This window comes from Bombus pascuorum, chromosome 4, assembly GCF_905332965.1.
Source record: "Bombus pascuorum chromosome 4, iyBomPasc1.1, whole genome shotgun sequence".
Lineage (NCBI taxonomy): Eukaryota > Metazoa > Arthropoda > Insecta > Hymenoptera > Apidae > Bombus > Bombus pascuorum.
In genome coordinates, this window is record NC_083491.1 from 5,273,796 (window position 1) to 5,295,087 (window position 21,292).

The window sequence follows — 21,292 nt, forward strand, 5'->3', positions numbered from 1 at the left end:
TCGTTTATCGTAAAAAGAAAATCAGCTTTTTATGAAATTCGACGACAGAAGCATGGATAGGATCTAAATCTTGACCATCACGAATATGCGTTGTCGCGACTGCGGCTTTGATTCGAATTCTCTCTAAAAGAGAACGAAACATCATCGTTCGTATTCGAAAGGACCACGTAATCTGACGGAAAATCGAGATTCACGTAATCCTTCGTGTGGAGGATTAAGAACGACAAACAATGCTCGCGAGTGTAGAAAAAGAAATCGTGCGGAAGATGTTACACGACGATAGTTGGTTGGTTGGAAAAGGTCGGTTTGTGGTCTGAGATTAGGGAAAGGAATGTTGGTCGAGACGGTTACGGATTACGGATCCTAGGAAAACATCTCGCACCTATGGTGTCGGAGAAAAATCTCCGCTGGGATTTCAAAAGTTTAGAGAATGAAAAGGCTTTAGACTTCAAACACGGATTTCTACTTTAAACAGAGGTGACCAATGATCTATTAATGCGAAAATCTTTGAAAATGTTTTCGTTTCTGTGTTGTTAGTGTAATGCGATGCAAAATTGTTTACTCGAAGCTTTGTATGAATGTTTCGAATGTAGTGAATGTTTCGGAAAGATTGAAACATCACATTTTTATTTAAAAAACTCCGCTATAAATTTCTGACGTTTTCGTTATACAACGACACCCTCCTTTTAACGAGACGATTAATGTCATAAATTGAAATACATTCCGAACTTTTTCATTAGCAGGAATGCACAAAGTATGATGACAATTCAGGAGCAAGATTCCCTCGAGATTCTCCCCCGATTCATGGTCGTGTGAAAGGTTTAAATGGGTTTCGGGAATCACGTGCGGCGTGTGCCTGATATATTTACCATTGAAGATTGATCACTGTGCGTCTGCCTATAATCGACGATAAATATTTGATTCGAACGATACGGATAAGATACGAATATTCAATTGATCGTGTAATCTTGTCGTATGAAATTTTTTGTCAAGCATTAAATCCTTCTGTCCTTCGTAGCAAGGCTTACTCGCAATGTATACATACTGAAATTATAATTGGTTCAAAAAGGAAAAAAAGAAAGAAACGTGAGCATCTCGATAGAAGCAGTATCACGTCCGATGAGAGCCAGTGGCTCTTAAAATCAGTGCAATAATGAAAACATTGGAGCACGGCGCGGTGGTCGTCGCGACGAAATCACGTCGGTCCAGGTGTGAGAAAAATTCCTAGCACAATGAAATGTCATTCTCCATTGAAGGAACTATTCGTCGACCGAATACCACCCCTAAACGGTGCCTAGATGAATGGCTCTTCTATTCGTGGGCCTTTTTCTATTGGCAACTGGCACAAACGAACGAGCGCCGATCAGCATGTTTCACAGACGAACTCGCGCGCGAGGGATGCAACTTGGGCCTGTTTAACGTCATCGTATATTTCACCCTACAATCGGACTGCCAGACAAATACCCTTATTTGTACACATCCTGTGCATTGTGACGTGTATCGCGGGGCACCCAGGGAGCACGAGCGACTTCCGGTGAATATGTTCCACCTCCTTTTCTTTTCTCCTGTGCCTCGCCTGCTCTCTATTTCTTTCTTGCTTTTTCTATTCTTTATCGGTCGACCCCGCGTGTCTCCGTAGCTATTCGCCCGCCTCTTCCTTCGCGTTCTATTTCTTGCTTCTTTTATATTCACCGAGCGAAGGTGGGTGGCTGGGACAAAATCGCGTACCTGCCAGATGAACACCATATTGGACCGTTCTATGGAGGACCTTTGATAATGTACATCCCTCGAATCGCTATCATTCGACACCGATTCCTTCCTTCCCGCCTCCTACTCTTTGCACGAAGCTGAACAGAGAACTAGGAAGGAAGTTGTTGTTGTGCCGCAGCGTTACTCGGATGTCGGCTAATTGCGAGTAAATTTTCCTGGACATCGTCAGGGTTTCGAAAATGCCGGCCAAATTTCTTTCTCGTTGTCGCGACAGCCGATTATCTAGCCTCTCACAGCTAAAAATTTTCTCGTTTTTGGGAGTTTCTTCTCGACGATTACCGCTGGCCGGAAACAGATTCCAATAGCGATCATTTTGAGGAAAGAAAGATTTCTTAGAAAACGTTTGATCATATAGAATTTCACGAACAGAGTCGAGTTTCTCTGCAAGAAAATATTGACTCGCTAAACATCGAAGTTTTTAACAGCGCATTTCAACGATATATTATATAGTATATTCGACGGAAATTGCGAATAACAGCGGAGGATATGATGGAACGCGTCCATCAGTACGTCACAAAGAGACGCGATTTCACGATCGATCGAAGCCGAAATTTAATTTGTTCCGCGAGCAGTCAATTTCGAAGCAATCTTCTTCTTCTTCCCCTTCTCTTTTGCGGAATGACGGAGGTTGCTCCTTGAAGTAGAATGGCGTTCTAGACCATATGCTGGCGACCATACGGCACGTGGATAATTACAGTGAAACGCAATGCGATTGTAATACGAGGGTGGCTCCGCACCGAGATAATATTCGCGGCGACAGATTGTGTGCAGAGCATACCAAGGGAATTCGAATCAACGTTAATCGTACGTTTGCGAAGGAAGTACATTATTTCGATAAGTATAATGCGTTAAAAATCTTCTACTTGAATTTTATAAAATCGCAAAAATAGATTCTTCCTCGATAAGAAGATAGTTATATTTTTATCTTTATGAGATTAAATGATTAGTCTTGGTAACGGTTATTCATACACAAGAAGGGATCATATATAAAGTTCATAAATATTACATTATCTGTCTTTCAAGTCGAATCGTCGTAAAAGAGCGAATAAGAACGCGTGATCAAAGAATTTCGATGAAACGAAAAATCGCAACTCTTTTCACAATTTGGCCTACTTTTCTGCCAACAAAATAATTCGGGCAGAAGGACGATGATGCAGTATGGTCGACCATATGCCGAGGGACGGTTCCAGCTCACGGATAATTACAAGGGATGCTACGCTGCCTTCAGAGGGTAGGGGCGAGCTAAAATTCAATGGTGGGGCGCGTGGCTACATAAGGAAGGTACCGACCTCCGAAGGGTCGCAGTCTGCTCGAAATTTCGGCGGAACAGGAACCTATTTCTTTGCTCGTTGGTCACGAATAACACGTTTATGTTTATTTGATTCTTTAGGTAAATTAAACATTCCATGATCTCTGTATAACTGTAATCGAGTGTTCGTTTTAAAGACAGCAGTGAATTTCAAAGAAAGTGAACTAGTGAGTGAATATACATTACGGAAGAAGTGTGATTTTTATTGAACATGGAGATTACGTGGTTTCTTTTCTTCGTCTGGTTTACCACGCTTGTTACTGGATTCGATCTCGGACCGATCGTCAGAATTGCTCAGTGCAGATCGCAATGTTTGAAGAATCATACCACTGATGGTACCTGCGATTGGTACACGGGGCAACAACAAACTACTTGTAGCATGGTGAATAAAAATTTATAATTTACTTATCTCGTAACTTTTCCAAAATTTACTCTGCTGTAAACTTTGTTCGAATTCTTACCATAGAATTTTCTTACTATAAAATTATCGCATATTGTTAGTTAAATATTGAAAAGTGTATGAGAAAGGAATGGCCAAAGTTTTGAAAGTACCACGAGCACAATGCTGTGTATGCTCCCGTTTCCTCTCCATCCTATTCTTCTCGCCTCAAATAGTAGCGACTGGAATATGTCACGAAATTTTAGGGATCCCCGTGCACCCAACACGATACCGCCAGCTTTAACGTGACCCTCTTTCCTAGTCACCCAGAGTTCAAACATCGAAAGGCACGTCGCGTTTAAGAATTCTTCCGAAAAACCAACATTCTTCGTACGTCCTATGTTCTCGGTCTCCGAACAAACAATAAACAATCTTCGACGATATCTCGGGAATATCCAGAAATAATATATCGAGATGAAATCACACGCGCGCGAGCACGTAAGGTGACGATTCGATCGTCTGGAAATCCGATAGGGTCGTTCTACCGACTCAGTGTGACGATAAATCTTTCCCGTCGGTTTTATGGCGCGTCGTGGAAAATCATGGTGGTCCCCGATGTTCCCCACCGTCGAACGCACCCTTCTACAGGACAGACACATTGCAGATGGACAGATGGGAATCACGATCAACTCACGCACAATGCGGTGAATGGCCGCGTGTGTGCTCAGGGCGTTGCTCATTTAGTGCACAGGGGGTGTCCATTAATTTCAGAGAAATCGATGCCATCTCGCTCGTGTACACCCACAGGGAGACCCCATGACTGCCTGTGAATAAGAAAACACGCGTGCACACGCCTGTGCTGCGCGTGGAACATCATCGAGAACGAATCGTGAAGAGTTTGAACGCAGGAAGAGGGAGGTGACGATGATACATTCAAATTTATGCTCAGGGAACGAGAGTCCTCGAGACTCGTTTCCATAGGATACATTAGAATAACGATTCTCGGAGGAGGCGGACGCGCGGAGGTGGCTTAATGAAGGTCGCGCGCGAAGAACCCCCTCGTGAGAGAATTACGCCCGGATAATGACGACTATTCCTGCGTTGGAAATTGTTGCGCTCGCTTTGAACCGCCCTTTTCGTCAACGGTAATTGTTTTACTCCGGACAATCGGACGTGAAGGGGAAGCTGGGTGATCGACCGATTGGAAACGAGGGGACAGCGTTTTAAATTGCCGACAGGTTCAGCTCGACGTACCGAAATGTTGCGGCTTTCTAGACCCTTTGATGTTCGTGATACTCCTAAAATTTATGTAATAGAATTACGTTCAAAGGAAAATCATGCAACCGAGCATTTTTTGGCTAGACACGCGAGAGTAATGTTTCTTCCTAGATCAATAGTTCGCCTAATTATATGAACAAGGAAGCGTAGCGATCGTATATCGTACATTTAATCGTAATCGTTTCGGCGATGACGATTAACAGCTCCTAGGATGCGTAGCTGAAGAATGTGGTCGGAGGAAATGTTAGTGGGGTCGATCGCTCCATCAAATTTCATCGAATACGACGATGATTGTGCCGTTATCGAATTACAATGGACCGGGTATCGTAAAAGCCATGTCCCCTCGTTCTGGAAATCAATGACTATCCGTCGCAAAGTGAAATAAACGGGATGAAAAAGATCCGTTATCACGTTTCATCCTCCGCATTTACATTTACCCGGAATTTCCATTTACGGAACAATCCGCTTTTACGTATATATTTTGACGGTCACTGTGGGAGGTTTACTCTTATTTCTAGCGTGTTTCTTCTAATATTATCTACTTCCTTATATATGATACGCAATGCTATTCTTCTTGGTTTCGTTTACACGAACGAACTAGAAATCATCAGGAAAAAAACAAACGATCCGAGGGAATTATCGCGAAGCTGTTGGAAGATGGTTATGTTGCTTTTTGGAGGCGTCTTTTGCACGAAGAAAGGGGACCTATAACGTTTCTACGAAACAGCCAGGCTTAGAAGGAACACATCGTGATGTAGGATAATCGGGGAGGGAGGGCAAAGCACAGGGATCTCGCTAACTCTCTCATTCTCTCTCGGAGAAGAGACGAAAAAAAAAAAAGAATCTGGAAACAGGGCTCCACAAGAGACGGTATCCCAATAAATATGAAGACAACAACGACGGTGCCTGTTATGCCTGAAACAGGTTGGAGCTAATTCGGCCCCCCTCTCTTTTCTTCCTTTCTCACTCTCTCTACCCACCTATCTTCCTCTCTTATTCGTTCTTCCTTTTTCTTCTCTTTCCGACTGCACCTTCTTCCTTCTCTCTTGGTTCTCTCCATGGCCGCTTAAATCGCTCGATTCAACGGTCCGGCCGCCTTTCCTTCTTCACGTTTCTTGGCCGCGTCGTCCCTCTTCATCCCCCTCGTGTACCATCGTTCCTTTTTACCCGTGCGTCCCGTGCGTGCAAGAGCTTTTTGTTCAATGCTGAAACCTCCCCCTGCCACGCTCGCTTCTTTCACGTGTGTATGTTTTTTTTCTCTCTCTTGTGTTACAGTGCTGGCAGTACTGCGAGGCCCTCGAGAACCAGTGGGAGAAGACAAGAACCATTTGCGAGGGCGACCAGTATCTACATGTAAGTAAATTTACGAGTGAAGCAACCTTTTGGATTAGGGAGATTGTACTACAGAAAAAATTTTCGGTCTCTTGAATGACATAATTCGCAAAAGGCAGACACGGGATCTCTAGTTGGATTCTGAGTTTACAATATCTCTACGGATAAACACCGGCGAAAGTATTCGTAACTTCTCGGATGTTAGAACTTTTTCGAATTCAGGTCGAGTCGACAAATGTACCGATGATCTCGACCGTGTTAAATCGTTGGAAAATTTGGATCGATCAAGCGCGAAGGAAATCTCTTACGTCGGTGTTATCTTTGAAAATTTCAAAGCCAAAGGGACAGACCGAGAAATATACAGACGAGCGACGGTGAGACGAAAAGAAAGGGAACTTTCGATAAAGGGAATTCCGACGAGATCTATGGTCTAGGAAAATCCTTAGAAACGGCTACCTGTCGATTTTTACGGAAGGCTGAGTTGCTTTGTCGTGCAACGAACGAATTTAAACTCTTCGTGTATCGAGCTCCGCAGAGATACGTATCTTCTTCAAATATTTGGGGGACGGCCGACTACCATATTTCGAAAAATCTTTAAATCCAATGTCAATGAGAACTCTTTTTTTGTATGATTTCCGCGGGACAAGAAGGCTGTTTTCTTTAAAAAAAATCGTTAATTGTTTTCTCTTCAATGCATTTTTTGAAAGACAGATGTCTGATATAGATAGTCGCTATTCGCAAAAAAAAGATTAAAAGTTTGAGTCTCCTTCCGCAAAAGCTTCCTTTGTTTAAGAAAACCAACGAAAAAGAGTAAAACTAACGATATGTAAATTTCTTTCAGTGCCCAGCTTGCCAGACAGTGTGTACTTATCGAAAAACTAGAATAGAAGAGAAGTATTTACCATCCATGTTGCCAGCACCGAGCAAGGCACCCATCATCCTGGACAGATTTGACGTTGCTGTAGTGATGCGCAAACTTTACAAGCAATGGAGAGTCGTTGGATACTATCCAGGGGAACGTACTCCGAATCTAAAGCCGGATACCTGGATTATAGTCGCCATGGAGAACGGCATGAAGCATTACAGTTGGCAAGAATGGATTCCAAAATTGGAATCTCTGAAAGAAGGTCCTTTGTACGAGGCAACGATCTCATGGAAGGATGTCCAGACTCAGCTTCAGAAACAGAGATCTTTAGAACAGGTTAGATTCAACAATCGTGTGAGACAATTCTTCCTAGAAAAGTACGGAGAAAAGGTACTGGCGGAGTGGAGAAGCCAGGAAGATTCTCCAATATCCGATGAAATATTTCGAAGATTCTTCTTCAGAAGGAAAGACGATCGTTCCGATGATTTGGAAGCGGACAACACTCCTTCCACTAGCAATGCTTATAACGATAGGACCGATAAGGATCATATTGGAAACAAGGAATCTTATGTGGTTTCTTGGGAACCCGAGACTGGTGGTCTTATGGGAAATCAAGTGACGGACTCGAATTCCGCACAGATTTCTCTTTTGCCTGGGACAAAGTACCTCGTCAGGATTGCTTCGAACGATGGACCCGGTAGCTTCCCCATCGAAGTGGATACGAGGCCTAATTTCATTCAAGCTAAAAGGATAGATCAGACGATCGAGCAATTACATCCTTGGGATATCCTCGCTGCTTGCGGTTTTGCTGTTCTTTTGATGATCATTCTCAGCGTCGCGAGGGTTTGCAGGAAGGGCAAGAGCGTCGAGCCTGAAGAAGTCTGAAGATGAATCCATCTTGCTTCGAAGATAGACGAGCGTTGATGAAGCATCGTCGACGATGATAACAAACTTAAGGACGTGCTCTGACAGGACCGAATCCTTCTCTAGTAGATGGAGGAAATGACGTGGAAGGATAATCAATGGATTCTCACTGTTGCAATCCTGACAATTGAACCCGTCGAATGGAGTTTTATCGTTGCGTTACACTCCAAACGGCAATACGATTTGATTAATTAACAATGTAAATTCTATGTCTGTATAGATGTAAGATCGAATATGTCGAAAAGGAAACACAACCGAGTTAAGTATTATGTGAAATAGTTTTTAAAGCATGTGCATGTCGTGAGTGTTACGATTCCGTAACTACGACTTTGTAAATGTCGACGAGGAAATGTACAAAAGATCTAGCTATTTTTTTATATGTAGTAGAATACTAATTAAACAACTTCTTGCTCAATACGCAACGAACAGACTGTAAAAAAGTTCCTAACGACGAGAAACAAAAATGGCACCCTTTGAGGTACCAATTTCTGTATTTATTTGTAAATAATAGCTCAGAAGCTTGTACATAAACATTAAAAAATAAATAAACTACTTCTAGAAAGAGCAACGTTTCTTATTAGTACCTAGACACAAAAAAATTCTTAATAAAAAAAAACCTGAATTATAGGCTACCTTTTTCTGTAAGTTACAATGTCGGTATTCGAAAGCTTACGTTTCGGCATGAGCGTTTTTCTTTTAATATCATCATGTAAATAGGATCTCAAATCCTACTTTTGTTGGTGGTCCACTTCCTTGTCTTCGGATTAAACTCGGATAACGAGGGTCCATAGGTTTTTTCATCGAATTTAAGAGGGATTTGTCCTTCCATATCGAATGGATTTACGCTAGATTATAGGGGGAACAAAATATTCCTGTACCTTTAGGCATACAGAAAGGAGAATTTTTCTGACGAATAAAAAAATAAAAATTCCCGTTAAATAAGATTCGCAGGATATAACTTCGTTAGATACTGCCTATTAGAGTCAGTGATCTCCCAATTACTGTTCTTAAAGAAGTACGAGTCAAAGAACTGTTATTCACGACAAAGAAACAACGATTTTAGCCCGAGGGGACTTTATCCGAATCCTATAACTGTAGAAGCTTACGAATCCTCCCAAGAAAGTTCTAGGTACGTCCATTTCCTTTCCGTGACGGCGGCGAACGCGAGCTCTCAGGGGGAATGCCTCCTCTCGGCTTAGTCGAAGAAGTGCATTGAACTTTCTCGAGCGAATAATAAACTCGTCGTGAGTCGACGAAAAAGTCAAACGGGGAGAGCGTCACACATGCGTACTCATACGATCTCACGCGTCCGCGAACGCACTGCCAGGAGCACGGACACGATGAAAAAGTGTGCCGTGACCTCGAACAAGGTCCCGTTATCCAAGCCGAAGCCTTGGACGCGGTCGTCCTCAGTCTTGACTTGGAAGTCAAGCAAAGATGATACTGCTGCTCGCTTGTCTCAGTCTCTTGATCAGTCCCGGTGAACTGGACAATCTATACAATGGGCATACAGCCAGTGTTATCACGATTTTCGGGCTCGGTGCGCTGCCTTTTGGATTCGCAGCCGGACCCAGGTATCGTCATTAAACATACTTTGATCCGTTTTACGTGTTTCGATTTCTAATCAATATCCTATTTATTTTCGAGAGATTTGTTCCGGTGAAAGTTCTTCAAAATTCCTCACAGACAAACAGTTGTATTTACGATTATGTAAATTTTGATTTTCATCTCAGGAGGTAGATATTAATTCACTGTGTCGAATGCCACGTTTAGAAAATTAGAGTGAGAAAAATTAATTATAGAAGATAATACGTGGCTATAGAGGACCAGATTGTAGTATCAAGTTCTCGTGTCACATGCTTAACGCATAATTACTCGGTCGTTGTCAATGTTATCTTATCTGTCAATCTCATCTGTTCCCCTTGTTATCGCTTGTTTCACTATTCTACATTTTTTAAGTACCTCTATATTTCGACTTCGATTTCGAAACTAGATCCATTAAATTGCTCATTACCAATAATAACCACATATCTTGCTTTTGCTACCATTAGGATAAATTGTATCAAATCTATATGTATAATTTTTGTTATACATTTTAGTTAGATAAATAATTGCTTCTACTCTCCATTTAGATACGTTCCCAAATGGAAGAAGCAAGCCTGTGAGATACCTGCCTCTCAGCATCCAAACTCGCACTACGTTTGTGACGAAGCCGGAGAAGTAAAGTGCTTGCCAGGTAAAAAAAAAAAAACATAGCGTGATGGAGTTCATCGCGGACGTGGTTCAAAAAGCGCAATAAAAAATCAGCGATGTAGACATTTCTCTTTGTATAACCGGTGTTTTTTTTCACTTAGGATGGACTGGCGATTTGTGCGATGTGCCAATCTGTCGGAAGGGGTGTGACCCTCTTCAGGGTTACTGCCGTCGACCTGGTGAATGTCGCTGCAAATTGGGCTTTTATGGCGAGCTCTGCGACAAGTGTGTAGCTCTACCAGGATGTCAGCATGGCAGGTAATCTTTCATCAGTTTTTTTTACATGTCTCGGTGAATCAAAAGAAGCAAGAGCAGATGTAAGCCATCAATGAATAACGAGTTACCCGTTAACTTAATCAGATCTTCGAAGTGAATATATCAATGGAAATCGTTGCCCTTTTCCGACTTAGGTATCAATTTCTAGAGCAACATAATTTTCTATAAGCGATACGGTTGCTAATAACCGATGGATGTAGTAATTGGTTCTAGTACTAAAGGCATGAAATAGATACCGATTTCACCTCGCTCAGTGGCAAGTTTAATTCTCGTGTAACACGAAACGTCTAGTCTTTTCTACTCTCTTGAATATTGATCGTGCGGAAAAACTTACATTCAGCGGTAGAATGAATAACTAAATAACTGAAAAAAATTTTCATTTTTAGTTGTAACGTAAGCTTCGAATGCTCCTGTGATCCTGGATGGAAGGGTATGTTCTGTTCGGAACCAATCTGCGCTTCCGATTGTCTGTCCAGCCAGGGATATTGTGAAAAGCCCGGAGAATGCAGGTAAGGTGCAACTCGTAATGGTTGAGTAATGAGCGGTTATCAGCGCCGGTAGCGACGGATCGAAGCAATGAAACCACCGTTTGCTCGACCCTCGTCACATTAACGTTCGTAGCTGATAATTTAGAGGAAGCGTGGAAGCTGCGAGACTGTTCTCCGTAGTTTTCCTTCCTTTTATGCTACTTAACGGGAAAGATAATTTCTTATTGAATCATTCGTTGCAAAAGAATCAGGCATTTGTGTACTTCTTTTTGTAGATGTCGATTAGGTTGGCAGGGACCGAAATGCAAACAATGCGCCGTTTTGCCAGGTTGCGTGCATGGAACGTGCCAGGGTCCACTCGAATGTCGCTGTGAACCAGGCTGGACTGGACTTCTCTGTCAAACTCGTAAGTTATCCGTTTTTTCTAGTCCTCGTATCTTCTCCAAGAAAGCATACATAAGTCTACTTAAACTTTCGTTTTGTTTTATGTATCTCGAACGTTTTCTCTCTGTGCAGCGGTTTGCTCGCAAGGATGCAGCCGAGAACACGGCGGTTGTCGTCGTCCGGGAACATGTAGGTGTCGCGTGGGTTGGACAGGTCCGAATTGTACCGAATGCGTCCCTTATCCTGGCTGCGTTCACGGATCCTGTAAACGGCCATGGGAGTGCCGATGCGAGCCTGGATGGGCGGGTGATCTATGCAACGAGAAGCTGACTTACTGCGACGAGCATTCAGGAATCTGTCGTAATAACGCCACTTGCATTAGCATGACCAAAGAGGATGGCAATTACAGGTGAATCCTTTGCAGGTTGACTTTGACAGTGACAAAATCAGATCAATCACTGACCGTAACGATAAACGTAAACTTCGTTTGCAGATGCATCTGTCCACTCGGCTATATGGGTCGTCAGTGTCAGATTAAAACGATGGTACCATCGACGGAATTGATACCACCGATGCCAGATCAAAATCTTGATTTAGAGGCGAAACCTCAAATGATTTTGATAAAGCCAGAAATAATCGAGAAACCCCAAAGTTTAGACGAGAAAGATAAAAATAGCGTAAAAGACGAGGAACAAACGGTTGAACCCCTTGGACCAATTGTTATCACAGATCCACCTTCTACTATCGATCCTGCTGCTACTGTAGGAAAATGGCCAACCGAGCCACCTACGGAACCATCGCTCACGGAGAGAGACGATGAAAATGAGACGTAAAGAGCGGATATATTATCGACTGTTATTTATTTAATTATTTAATTAATTTATTTCTCAACGAGGATCGGCTTATCTTAATTATATTCTTCGACAGCTAGAAAGTCTAGATGTGATCTACAAGGACTTTTTACCGTTATTGAGTGAGACGTAGGATAAGCGATGTTGTACTATCGATTTGATATTCTAAATAAATGTAGCTGTAGACTTTTAATTGATGAATTTTTAATTTAAATATCCAGATATAAGTTTAAGAATTTTAAATTAAGAAATTCAAGTTTAATTATATAATACAAATTTAATTAACTTGTAACTAATCTTGGAATCTATTCGAGGCATTTCGACTTTTCAAGAAACTTCTGTGGACAGGCATACATCAGTATCAAGAGTTTGCACTAGAGTTTCCCGTGAAAGCGACCGTCTTGCAACCTCGAAGCCAATTATTGCTTCTACTAGACGGCCATGATGTAAAGAATATGTACTTAAAGTACCACGGGTGCCCATACTGCCTTGATATATACGTATATAAACATTCTCGTGGAACGTCATGCTCGAAGGGGCATATATTCGATGTTGCACGATGCATAGTGCACTTCTCACGAGTGCCGTTTTCCATCGACACACACGCTCCAGATCAGCTATCACGTAATCAACCGTCCAAGTCTCGTGTTTCTTACGTAATGCGCTGCTTTAGACTCTCGGAACGTGTACCACTCCGGAGTCCAAAGAAATTCTGCATGCCGAAATGAGCGACTGTAACTGAAGACTACGAACTTCAAACGGTCTAACTTTGGACCGACTCCGTGGGATCGTTAAACAAGTTCTAGAAGTTTTGAAGAACGATAAACTAAGTTTGAATACGAAAAAGCAACTGCGACGAATCTGTAAATTCATCAGAGAACTGCATCAGAGAAATTGAATTAAAAACGTGCTAAAATATGTTTTTGATAAGCACAAATTAAAAGTAGTCAAAACATCATTAATTAATTAATAATAATAGTAAATAATAATAATAATAATATAAAACAATTAATGTATCTAAGGCTGCTCTACTGCGTATTACGTTCGTTTACGTTTTGCTTCAATGCGTAGCTAATTCAGGTCTGCCGATGTTGGCGTATGACTTAATCGATGCTTTAAAATCTCTATGCTTCTAATTACGATTGCATCACCTTTGAATGATTAAAGCCAAACGTATAAAGCTTTACGCAGCGACTAATTATCTCATTAACTTACAGATCGAAATATACTCGTATCTCGAAGAATCGATTTTTTCACGGAACGACGGCATTTTTAACTACAATTTCTATAATTAATTACAATAACTCCGATTAGACACACGTAGGCGTAATTACAAATCAGCTAAATGTCATGAGCTAAGAAAATTATTTTTTCATGATAATGAGAAAAGGAAAAGCAACTTTAGAAGGATCGCAACGTGTATTCGCAATTTGGATTACGACCTCGTTACAACGTTTTGGTTCATTTATATGCCACGCACGACTCGCCATGTATACATAGATTATGAAGCTACATTCTCTCGACCGGTTTTCACATCGAGACACACTATCGATCCATGTGTAACGTGTCGCCCGATAGTCTTACTTCCTTCTTCGAGAAATATCGATCTATGAATTTCATCGAGCCTCGTTTCCGCTTCCGGGTCCTTTCTCATTGCGAACTCGCGTTTGTCCTCCAGTGTTAAATGTAATAGATTTATTTCCCAATTCTTGGTAGTAACGTTACTCGTGCGTTAATCGATTCAGAGAAAAGCGGATTCGAAATTGCAAAATTTGGAAATTAATAGCTGGGTGCTTGAAAGTAAATACATAAGGCATAGAATACTCTGTGGGCAATCAATCTTTTTTTACGTCACAGATCATCGTTACTTCACTTCATTTCTTTCACAGGCGAACGATCGCGCCTGTGAATTATCATATTTTGAAACGTTTTTAATGTATCAAACCTGTTTGACCCAGATTTCACGTCCGACAGCGAGGTAATCTAACTTTTTATTTAAATATTCATATGGTGCGCAACGGTGTCACATCGAAGAACTCGAATTTCACTCGTATTCAAGCACCTGAAACCCGAGCGCGAACGAGTTAAGGATGCAATTAAACAGGTAAGTTGAAGAACGTAATTACGCATTGTGACACTTCTTTATTCGCCGACGTTCGTCTATCATTACTATTAGCCTCGTTTCCAGAGTATTATCATTACGCAAATACGCGATTTAATTCCAGTTCACGTACACACCATGCAAAAACTAATGAGTTCGTTTGTTCTATACATAGCCTTGATAACAGCCGCATCATTATACTCTTTTTGGTGACAGTTCAAATTGGAAGATTTGTTGTTTCTCGAATAACCTTCGTTTCGATAAATTAGGAGACGATTGAATCAGAGATCTTCCAAACTCGATGCGTTTGTTCTTGACAGATTCATTGGCCTACTGCTTGACCAAAGATTAAAAGGAGAATTAATTTCTGTTTAAGATTAATCGACGAATTTGTTCCAAGCGCTAACTGTTACACGATCTATCCCTTTCTCCGTTTGGAAATTCAAAGCAAGCACTGTTGGAAAAAAGAAAGGATTTCAGTTCCGCTCGTTTAATGGAATGATAGAAGCAGTTTCAGAAAAGGCGTAAATCGTCGAGCGATGACGACGCAGGCCGACGTTCCGAGAAGGACGATTATCAGAGCATGCTAAAAGACAGGCCGATCTTTGGATGTGCTTCATTAGCCACGATCAAAGAAGGATCGTACCTGCAATCCAACGATGCTGACTCAGTCGTAAAATTAGTTGACGCTAACGAAGGACGGACGCCCATAAAACTATCCGAAATTTTAAGTGGCGCTCGATTGATCCTGCAATCAAGCTTTCAACCCCTTTCCCGTGACCGTTCGTGGAGAATTTTATCGCTTTTAGGTTTCCCACGTACATGCAAACATCACGAAAATATTCCAAAGTGTACAGGTGTTAAAGAGTTTTTTAATTACCCCAATCGAGGGTATAATCTATCGATCGAAGAATCAAATGAAACAAAGAGAAAGCTCAGTGTATGCTCCGCGAATGTATGAAATTCCTCAACAGGTGAAGTTGTTACTTAGTTGCAGTGATTACAAAAAAATGGAAAGGAATTTGTAATTAAGCAACCATAAATCTCATAAAGATACGCACACACAACATGGTGTGCACAGTTGAACTGTGCAATCGAATCTGACATTAAGAATATTTATTTCTCGTTTCCTACTTCCTACCGTACAATTAATTTTTTATTTCACTTATACGGCAAGTTCAAATAGAGAAGCAAGATCGTAGTTTCTATTGCTCGATAAATATTTTAATTTAGCTTGTATAAGGGCAGAGACGAGAGATTTATTGTCGATCGCAAAAATTTCAAAAATTGCGTACACATCGATGCACAAGAATCGCGATACGAGAGAATATCAATAATACGAATAGATAGGTTGCGTTTGAAGCGAATCGACCCAGATCTTAATGCGCGATCAACATGACTATACGCGTTGCACCAGAAAGCGAGAAAATATGCGCAACGCGTAAAATCTTCAAGCCTTCCTCGCGTAATCGACGTTCGAATCTAAACTTTGCATCGACCCACTCAATGGAATGCATGGGCAAAGCCGTTTAACAAAACACCTCAGAGAACAGCGAATAAACAAAGGGTACCGAGGCGCGTGTCTACTTCCTGGAGTTTACCAGCTGATTGCTCAACCTGAATTCGCGTCTCGCCCCCACGCTTTTGCTGAAACTTCCAACAAAATAATGCCGTAAGCAAATAGAAGACAAAGATAGTTCGTCAACGTGGTTAGTAAAAGAAAAATATATAGTCACGACACGCGCGCGGGAGCGTATAGTCTTGTGGATCGTTTTCTATAACGCGGGCTTCCAGGTGGAACGGAGAACAGGAAAAGCCACAAGATCGTTCGGGCGGAAGGGAGGGGCTCTCACGAGCGATTTCCCTTTCAATCGGTTCGCCCTTCGCCGTTCAGTTCTCGCGATCAGAAAATTCTAGATCCGCAATTGCACAAATGTGTCGGTACGCCGACGTCCGCTTTCGAGCGGTCGCCGGAATAAAAATCGACCGGTTTTATTCGGCTAGGGGCCGGAAGGGACAGGGTTGACCGTTTCACCCTTTGGGTTTTCTCTTTCTTCTCCTATTTTCTTCTCTGTTACTCTGCTCCGGGGGTCTGTACAAACGTCCCCCCGTAAATAGAGGGCATCCGTTGAACGATCAAAGCGCAGCGTGTAATTACGTTCCAGCGAGAGCGACGTAGGTGTGAGCTCATGGGGAACAGTCGCTGCTTGTGACGTATGCTTGAATTTTATGTTTCACATCTGTATATTAATTTACACAAACTTCTTGCGCGATCGCGATGGAATGGAAAATATTCCAGCGAAACTTTGTTAATCGTCACTTGAGAGTATACGCGAATCTTTCGTAATATACAGAGAGGAATTTTCTTGAGAAATTGAAAAATTAATGGCTAATTGCGATTTTCAATAAAATGTTTTTATCGTGCGTTTGACCCTAGTCGATAATAATCGCGATGGATATCGTTCTTATTTTCTCATTGTCAGTACTGGTCGTAGAACTAGTACCGTAATCATTCTTACGCAATATCAAGCCGGTTATCGAGTCGAAGCATCTACATTACGGCACGCTGACGTTGGCTCCACAGGCACTTACTTAGATGCTCAATCCATAATGCACATCATGTACATGCATGCACCGATATGCTAGGATGCAATGTAGTCTCGTAAGTAGCACGATTGCGTTTCTGTCAGGGTCGTACGAAGAAATCGCAAAGCGTATCGTGCGTAGGAATCTTTTCCTTCCTTTTCTTTCCCCGCCCTCCTTTGAATATTATCAAGTAATTAAATAAAAAACAATAAGAAGAATGCACATAAATTAATGGATTATAATCGAAAGAATTATTAAAAGACTTTAACGTAGTGAAATTAATTAGACCAATTACATGAAACTATGGCATAGACGTAACAATGGTCAAGTTATCTATCGAGCGCATCGTGAATTCCCCGAAATCGTCGAATTTCACATGCCGGAATGAACAAGCCAATGCAATCACACGTAATAACGAGACACAGATTTCCCTTTTGATTAATCACTCCCTGCCTCTCGACAATGCGCGCGATTGTAATTATTACGTAAAATAATTTCCCTCCGCTATAAAGACAAAATAAAACCGCTGCAAATTACTTCACCGATTAGGCGAGCCGCAGTATCGATCGATCCTTATCGATCCATACAATCGCTTGAATTTCGTTGCGTCAACGTTGCAACACGATTCGGGGGGAGAACGCGACGTGTTCCTCCGTCACAGCGTTTCCTTGTTTTCGATGGACCACGACGTTTTCCATACAACGTATTAGGTTGTCCGAAAAGTATCTTTCTTTTACAGATACGTCTTTTACAACGATGCATCTTTATACAAAAGTGAAACATAATCTGTCAAACGTTGCGATCTTTATCCTGATAGAACAAAATGGATCATACTTAATTCGGTAAAATAATATAAAACGTAAAATGTCGTGCATCCATTATTTCTTTATAAAACGAAAGAAACTTTTCGGACGACCTAATATATATCACGGCGATTCAACGTGCTATCGTTCACGTTGGCTGCAGTTTTAATCGAAACATCTGCGAAATTGGAGTCTTGTCCTTGTATCGAACCACTTTTTAGAAAAATAGAATGGACATTAGTTTCACCTTCTAAATCCTTTATTTAGATCGATCAAGGACATTAATTGAAAGGATTTACAGAGGAAAAAGTGTGAAATTACCGATGTGTCGCGCATCAGTTTTTAGCGATCACGATATTCTTTAACGACGTGTCTCCGACAATACTTACTTTAATGTGATCCAATGTAAAAAACAATGTTGGCGATAAAATATGTTTGTAATCGACGCTCGGTAAAATCAGTAATGCGTTTCATAATCAACTGGGCGTAATTACGAACGGAAAGCACGTAAAATTGTACCGGTTGCCTTCATCTTGTAGAATTATCGAGTTATTGAATTTAATGGTAACCGAGGGGGTAATTTTAAGCCACTTTGTGATAATTTTCAGCGTCGAAATAGATCAGACTAACGATACATTGTATCTCCGGTTTAAGACTGCGTTCGCGTAAATCCTCCTGTACTTAAAATTTCTCCTATTCACAAAATCTCGAAAGTAATCACGTGTTTTCGTAATTTTTCTACTCCTAAGCGCTAAGTAAATAAATTGCCGTTACATTCTTTTCGAAAGGCACATAAATCTTCGTCGTAAAACGTGGAGCATTCGAACGAAGCATTCTCCGCTTCGGCATCGTGTGTTCGTAAAAGTAACAGGGTATCCGAGACAGTTTGCCGTGCTCTAGACATCGTTTACTCGGAAAGCAGCTCTTATTGTGAATTGCTGGTCACACGGTTTGCATGCATGCACCTCCTGCCATGGCTTACCATCGACTTGCAAACGATTAACGTGCATGGTCGCTTCTGTTCCTCGCTCGCCTGGTGTACACTGCGATTGCCGCATACCCTTCACTGAATTCCAATCGGATGCAGTTCGTGCGGGATATCGTTCCGTGAGATCACGATCGTTTCGTAGAGATATCGCGGTCAATAATGATCTTAAAAGGAAAAAGGATGTAATTGGCTTCCGTTGAACGTTAAGCCATTGTTGTGATACTATTCGACCGTCGTCGATTAGGTTCTCAGGTAGATTCGAAAGTTTGGAAGTCCACGTGAAATTTTCGATCTGATATTTCGTTTATACGGTATAACATATAGCGTATCATTGGTACGCGTAGAACTATCGACTATACGAGTTACCATTTATTATGATAATAACCGACCTACATTTGGTTTATCGGAGGTCAGGAACATGAATATGAATGTTGCGCTTCGATGCGTGTAAAACATTGCACGCGTTCCTTTCGCGTGCCACCACGAACGATGAAAATTATAAGCTCGCTTGTCACCGCTGTTATCATCGGCCAGTTGTTCTGTCAAGCGAGTTATATACCTGATAATTATACAGTCATGTATATAGCGCGCCAGTTTCGTGTCTATTGCCATCTACCTTCGATGAATCCACAGGCCTATCCATGTTTGTCCGAGAGAATCGAATGGAAACATCGTTAGAAGCGGTTGGTTGCAGTTGCACAAGCAACACCTTATTTGAGTATCGAACGAGATATGTCGATGCTCGTGCAGATTTTTCTGCCGATCGCTCTTGCGAAAGCGACGGAACACGACTGCGTAAAGTCGAAGAGAAACCAAGTTATTAGCTTCCCGGTTAGATATGCAAAACTTCGTGTCGAGAAACACGTACGTATCTACTACTTGCGAACTTTCGTGCCTCGATAAACTATGTTGTAACGGTATAAAATTAATTAATCCCGAGCTTTAGAAGAGAGAATTTCTACGATGAACGCAAGATTGCCACATTGATCACACGAAATGACTACTGTAGCAGAATAATAAGTGGATGGATTCCAAACGTTCTTCTCGAGATAAGTCTTCACCTTTTCGATTTAATCGAGGTTCGATCGCGAAATGGAACGAGGCAGATCATTAGCCAGGCTAACGATTTCAATCTCAGACACCGCGGGATAATCGTGCAAGCGTGACTGATCTACTCGCATATCCCTTGTCGTTTAGTATAATTAGCTCGCGTTAAAAGCTATTCAGTCTCGTAAACCTCCCAGTCTCCAATGATTCACTTACGTCGTAAACTTCTAATGTTTAAACGACATTCGTCGTTCATTAGGTAATATTAATAATGAGTCGTGAAGAAGAAAGGTAAAACGATAATTCGTAACAACCGTAATTTTACGACATAGCCGACCGAGTATTTTATGAGAGTATTACCTCTAGAAAACCGCATAGAACAACTGCAAATCGCAATAAACTTTGAGCTTATAGAAATTATTCAGTATTCGTAGATATAGGTCAATATGTCGAATACCGTATAGAAAATCATAAAATGCATAGAACTTCAAGATAGATAATAGAAACTAAGAATTTATGCACGATGTTCCTTTTACGATCATAACTCGCGTGGTTAATCTTATAGATTTCGCGAAGATTGCTTGTTACGTGCCTATCATTTCGTTCCAGTCACAAAGGTAACATTTGCGCGATGTTCGATGTATAATTTACTCATGCTCTTGTATCTAAACACTGTTCTCAATTCCACTAGTTCGTATTCATTAACTAAAATTCGAAATATATCTTTTGCTTTTTAAACGAAATATGTAATAAATGTTCACTTTACGAATCTCTGCTACGGTTCGTAAAAGGGAAAGATTTCAATATGCGCTTACATCGAATTGACATTGATCTTGGAAAAGTACAGATATTCAATCCAAACAATTATCGTCTTTTTCCATCGGCTGACTCGTATCCGGCGGCAAGTCAAGATCATGTAATCCAGCAAGACGGGAATTACCAGCGGCTCGAAACGCCCGCGGCGCCTCTTCGTGGCTTGTATAACTAATCTTCACGGTCTGTGACCTACCGCAAGAAGGTCTTTGCCATGGTCGATTTGAATTAGCGCTTGGCTAGTAGCCCCAGTTAACCTTGCTATTGTTCCTTGCTATTGCTGGTGACCCTCCCGTCTAGAAAATAAAGTCGTCAACTGGTTCTAACTTATAACTGTCTATCGAGCTATGATAAAAGTCGCGTGCCGCTTGATCGATCGACAACCTCGAATACCATGCCGTGCTATGTGTGTCACATCTGACATTAGGACATTAGTACGATCGGTGCATAATCGAGATCAGCATGCAAGTGATGTATTTAGAAAAACTGGTCTGTAGATGAAAATAATAGATGTTTTAGAAATATTCAAAATTTTAATTCGAAAATGGATGATATCCTAAATTCCTGATTTCAAAAATACTTTAATACGTAATGTGCTCAAAATTGAATGTATATGCGTACGTCTGAATTAACGCACCGTCGATGAAAGTGAAATACGGTCATTCTATGAATAATGGCCTGTGGGAACAATTTATGGCAATCGTAATTGCTTGGAAGCTTGTTACGCCTCTGACGTAATCGTCTATGACTAACGTTAAGGGTTCCTTTCGCACATGAACTGCATCTTATCTATAAATACGTTGTCCGAATGTTTCGACGGCCTATTGAAATGGGTGTGTACGCTC

The 21,292-nt window shown here is 41.4% G+C and overlaps 2 protein-coding genes across 2 annotated transcripts; both read left to right on the top strand.

Moving 5' to 3' along the window:
- Positions 1 to 3,085: 3,085 nt before the first annotated feature.
- Positions 3,086 to 8,421, top strand: LOC132905798 (uncharacterized). Its single transcript, XM_060957432.1, has 3 exons — positions 3,086 to 3,461; positions 6,012 to 6,089; positions 6,910 to 8,421. The coding sequence occupies exons 1-3, from the start codon at positions 3,291 to 3,293 to the stop codon at positions 7,816 to 7,818; spliced, it is 1,158 nt and encodes a 385-aa protein (XP_060813415.1). The 5' UTR covers positions 3,086 to 3,290; the 3' UTR covers positions 7,819 to 8,421.
- A 638-nt stretch (positions 8,422 to 9,059) lies between these two features.
- On the top strand, positions 9,060 to 12,302 carry LOC132905759 (protein jagged-1-like). The gene is made up of 7 exons (XM_060957338.1): positions 9,060 to 9,431; positions 9,990 to 10,093; positions 10,212 to 10,368; positions 10,773 to 10,895; positions 11,150 to 11,280; positions 11,391 to 11,667; positions 11,752 to 12,302. The coding sequence occupies exons 1-7, from the start codon at positions 9,295 to 9,297 to the stop codon at positions 12,089 to 12,091; spliced, it is 1,269 nt and encodes a 422-aa protein (XP_060813321.1). The 5' UTR covers positions 9,060 to 9,294; the 3' UTR covers positions 12,092 to 12,302.
- The last annotated feature ends 8,990 nt before the right edge of the window (positions 12,303 to 21,292 follow it).

Excerpts from the sequence above, each read along its gene's own strand:
- LOC132905798 (XM_060957432.1), top strand. The coding sequence starts at position 3,291 with ATGGAGATTACGTGGTTTCTTTTCTTCGTCTGGTTTACCACGCTTGTT. Across the intron at positions 3,462-6,011 it reads AACAAACTACTTGTAGCATG|TGCTGGCAGTACTGCGAGGC; the intron begins GTGAATAAAAAT and ends CTTGTGTTACAG. Across the intron at positions 6,090-6,909 it reads AGGGCGACCAGTATCTACAT|TGCCCAGCTTGCCAGACAGT; the intron begins GTAAGTAAATTT and ends AATTTCTTTCAG.
- LOC132905759 (XM_060957338.1), top strand. The coding sequence starts at position 9,295 with ATGATACTGCTGCTCGCTTGTCTCAGTCTCTTGATCAGTCCCGGTGAA. Across the intron at positions 10,094-10,211 it reads AGAAGTAAAGTGCTTGCCAG|GATGGACTGGCGATTTGTGC; the intron begins GTAAAAAAAAAA and ends TTTTTCACTTAG. Across the intron at positions 11,281-11,390 it reads TGGACTTCTCTGTCAAACTC|CGGTTTGCTCGCAAGGATGC; the intron begins GTAAGTTATCCG and ends CTCTCTGTGCAG.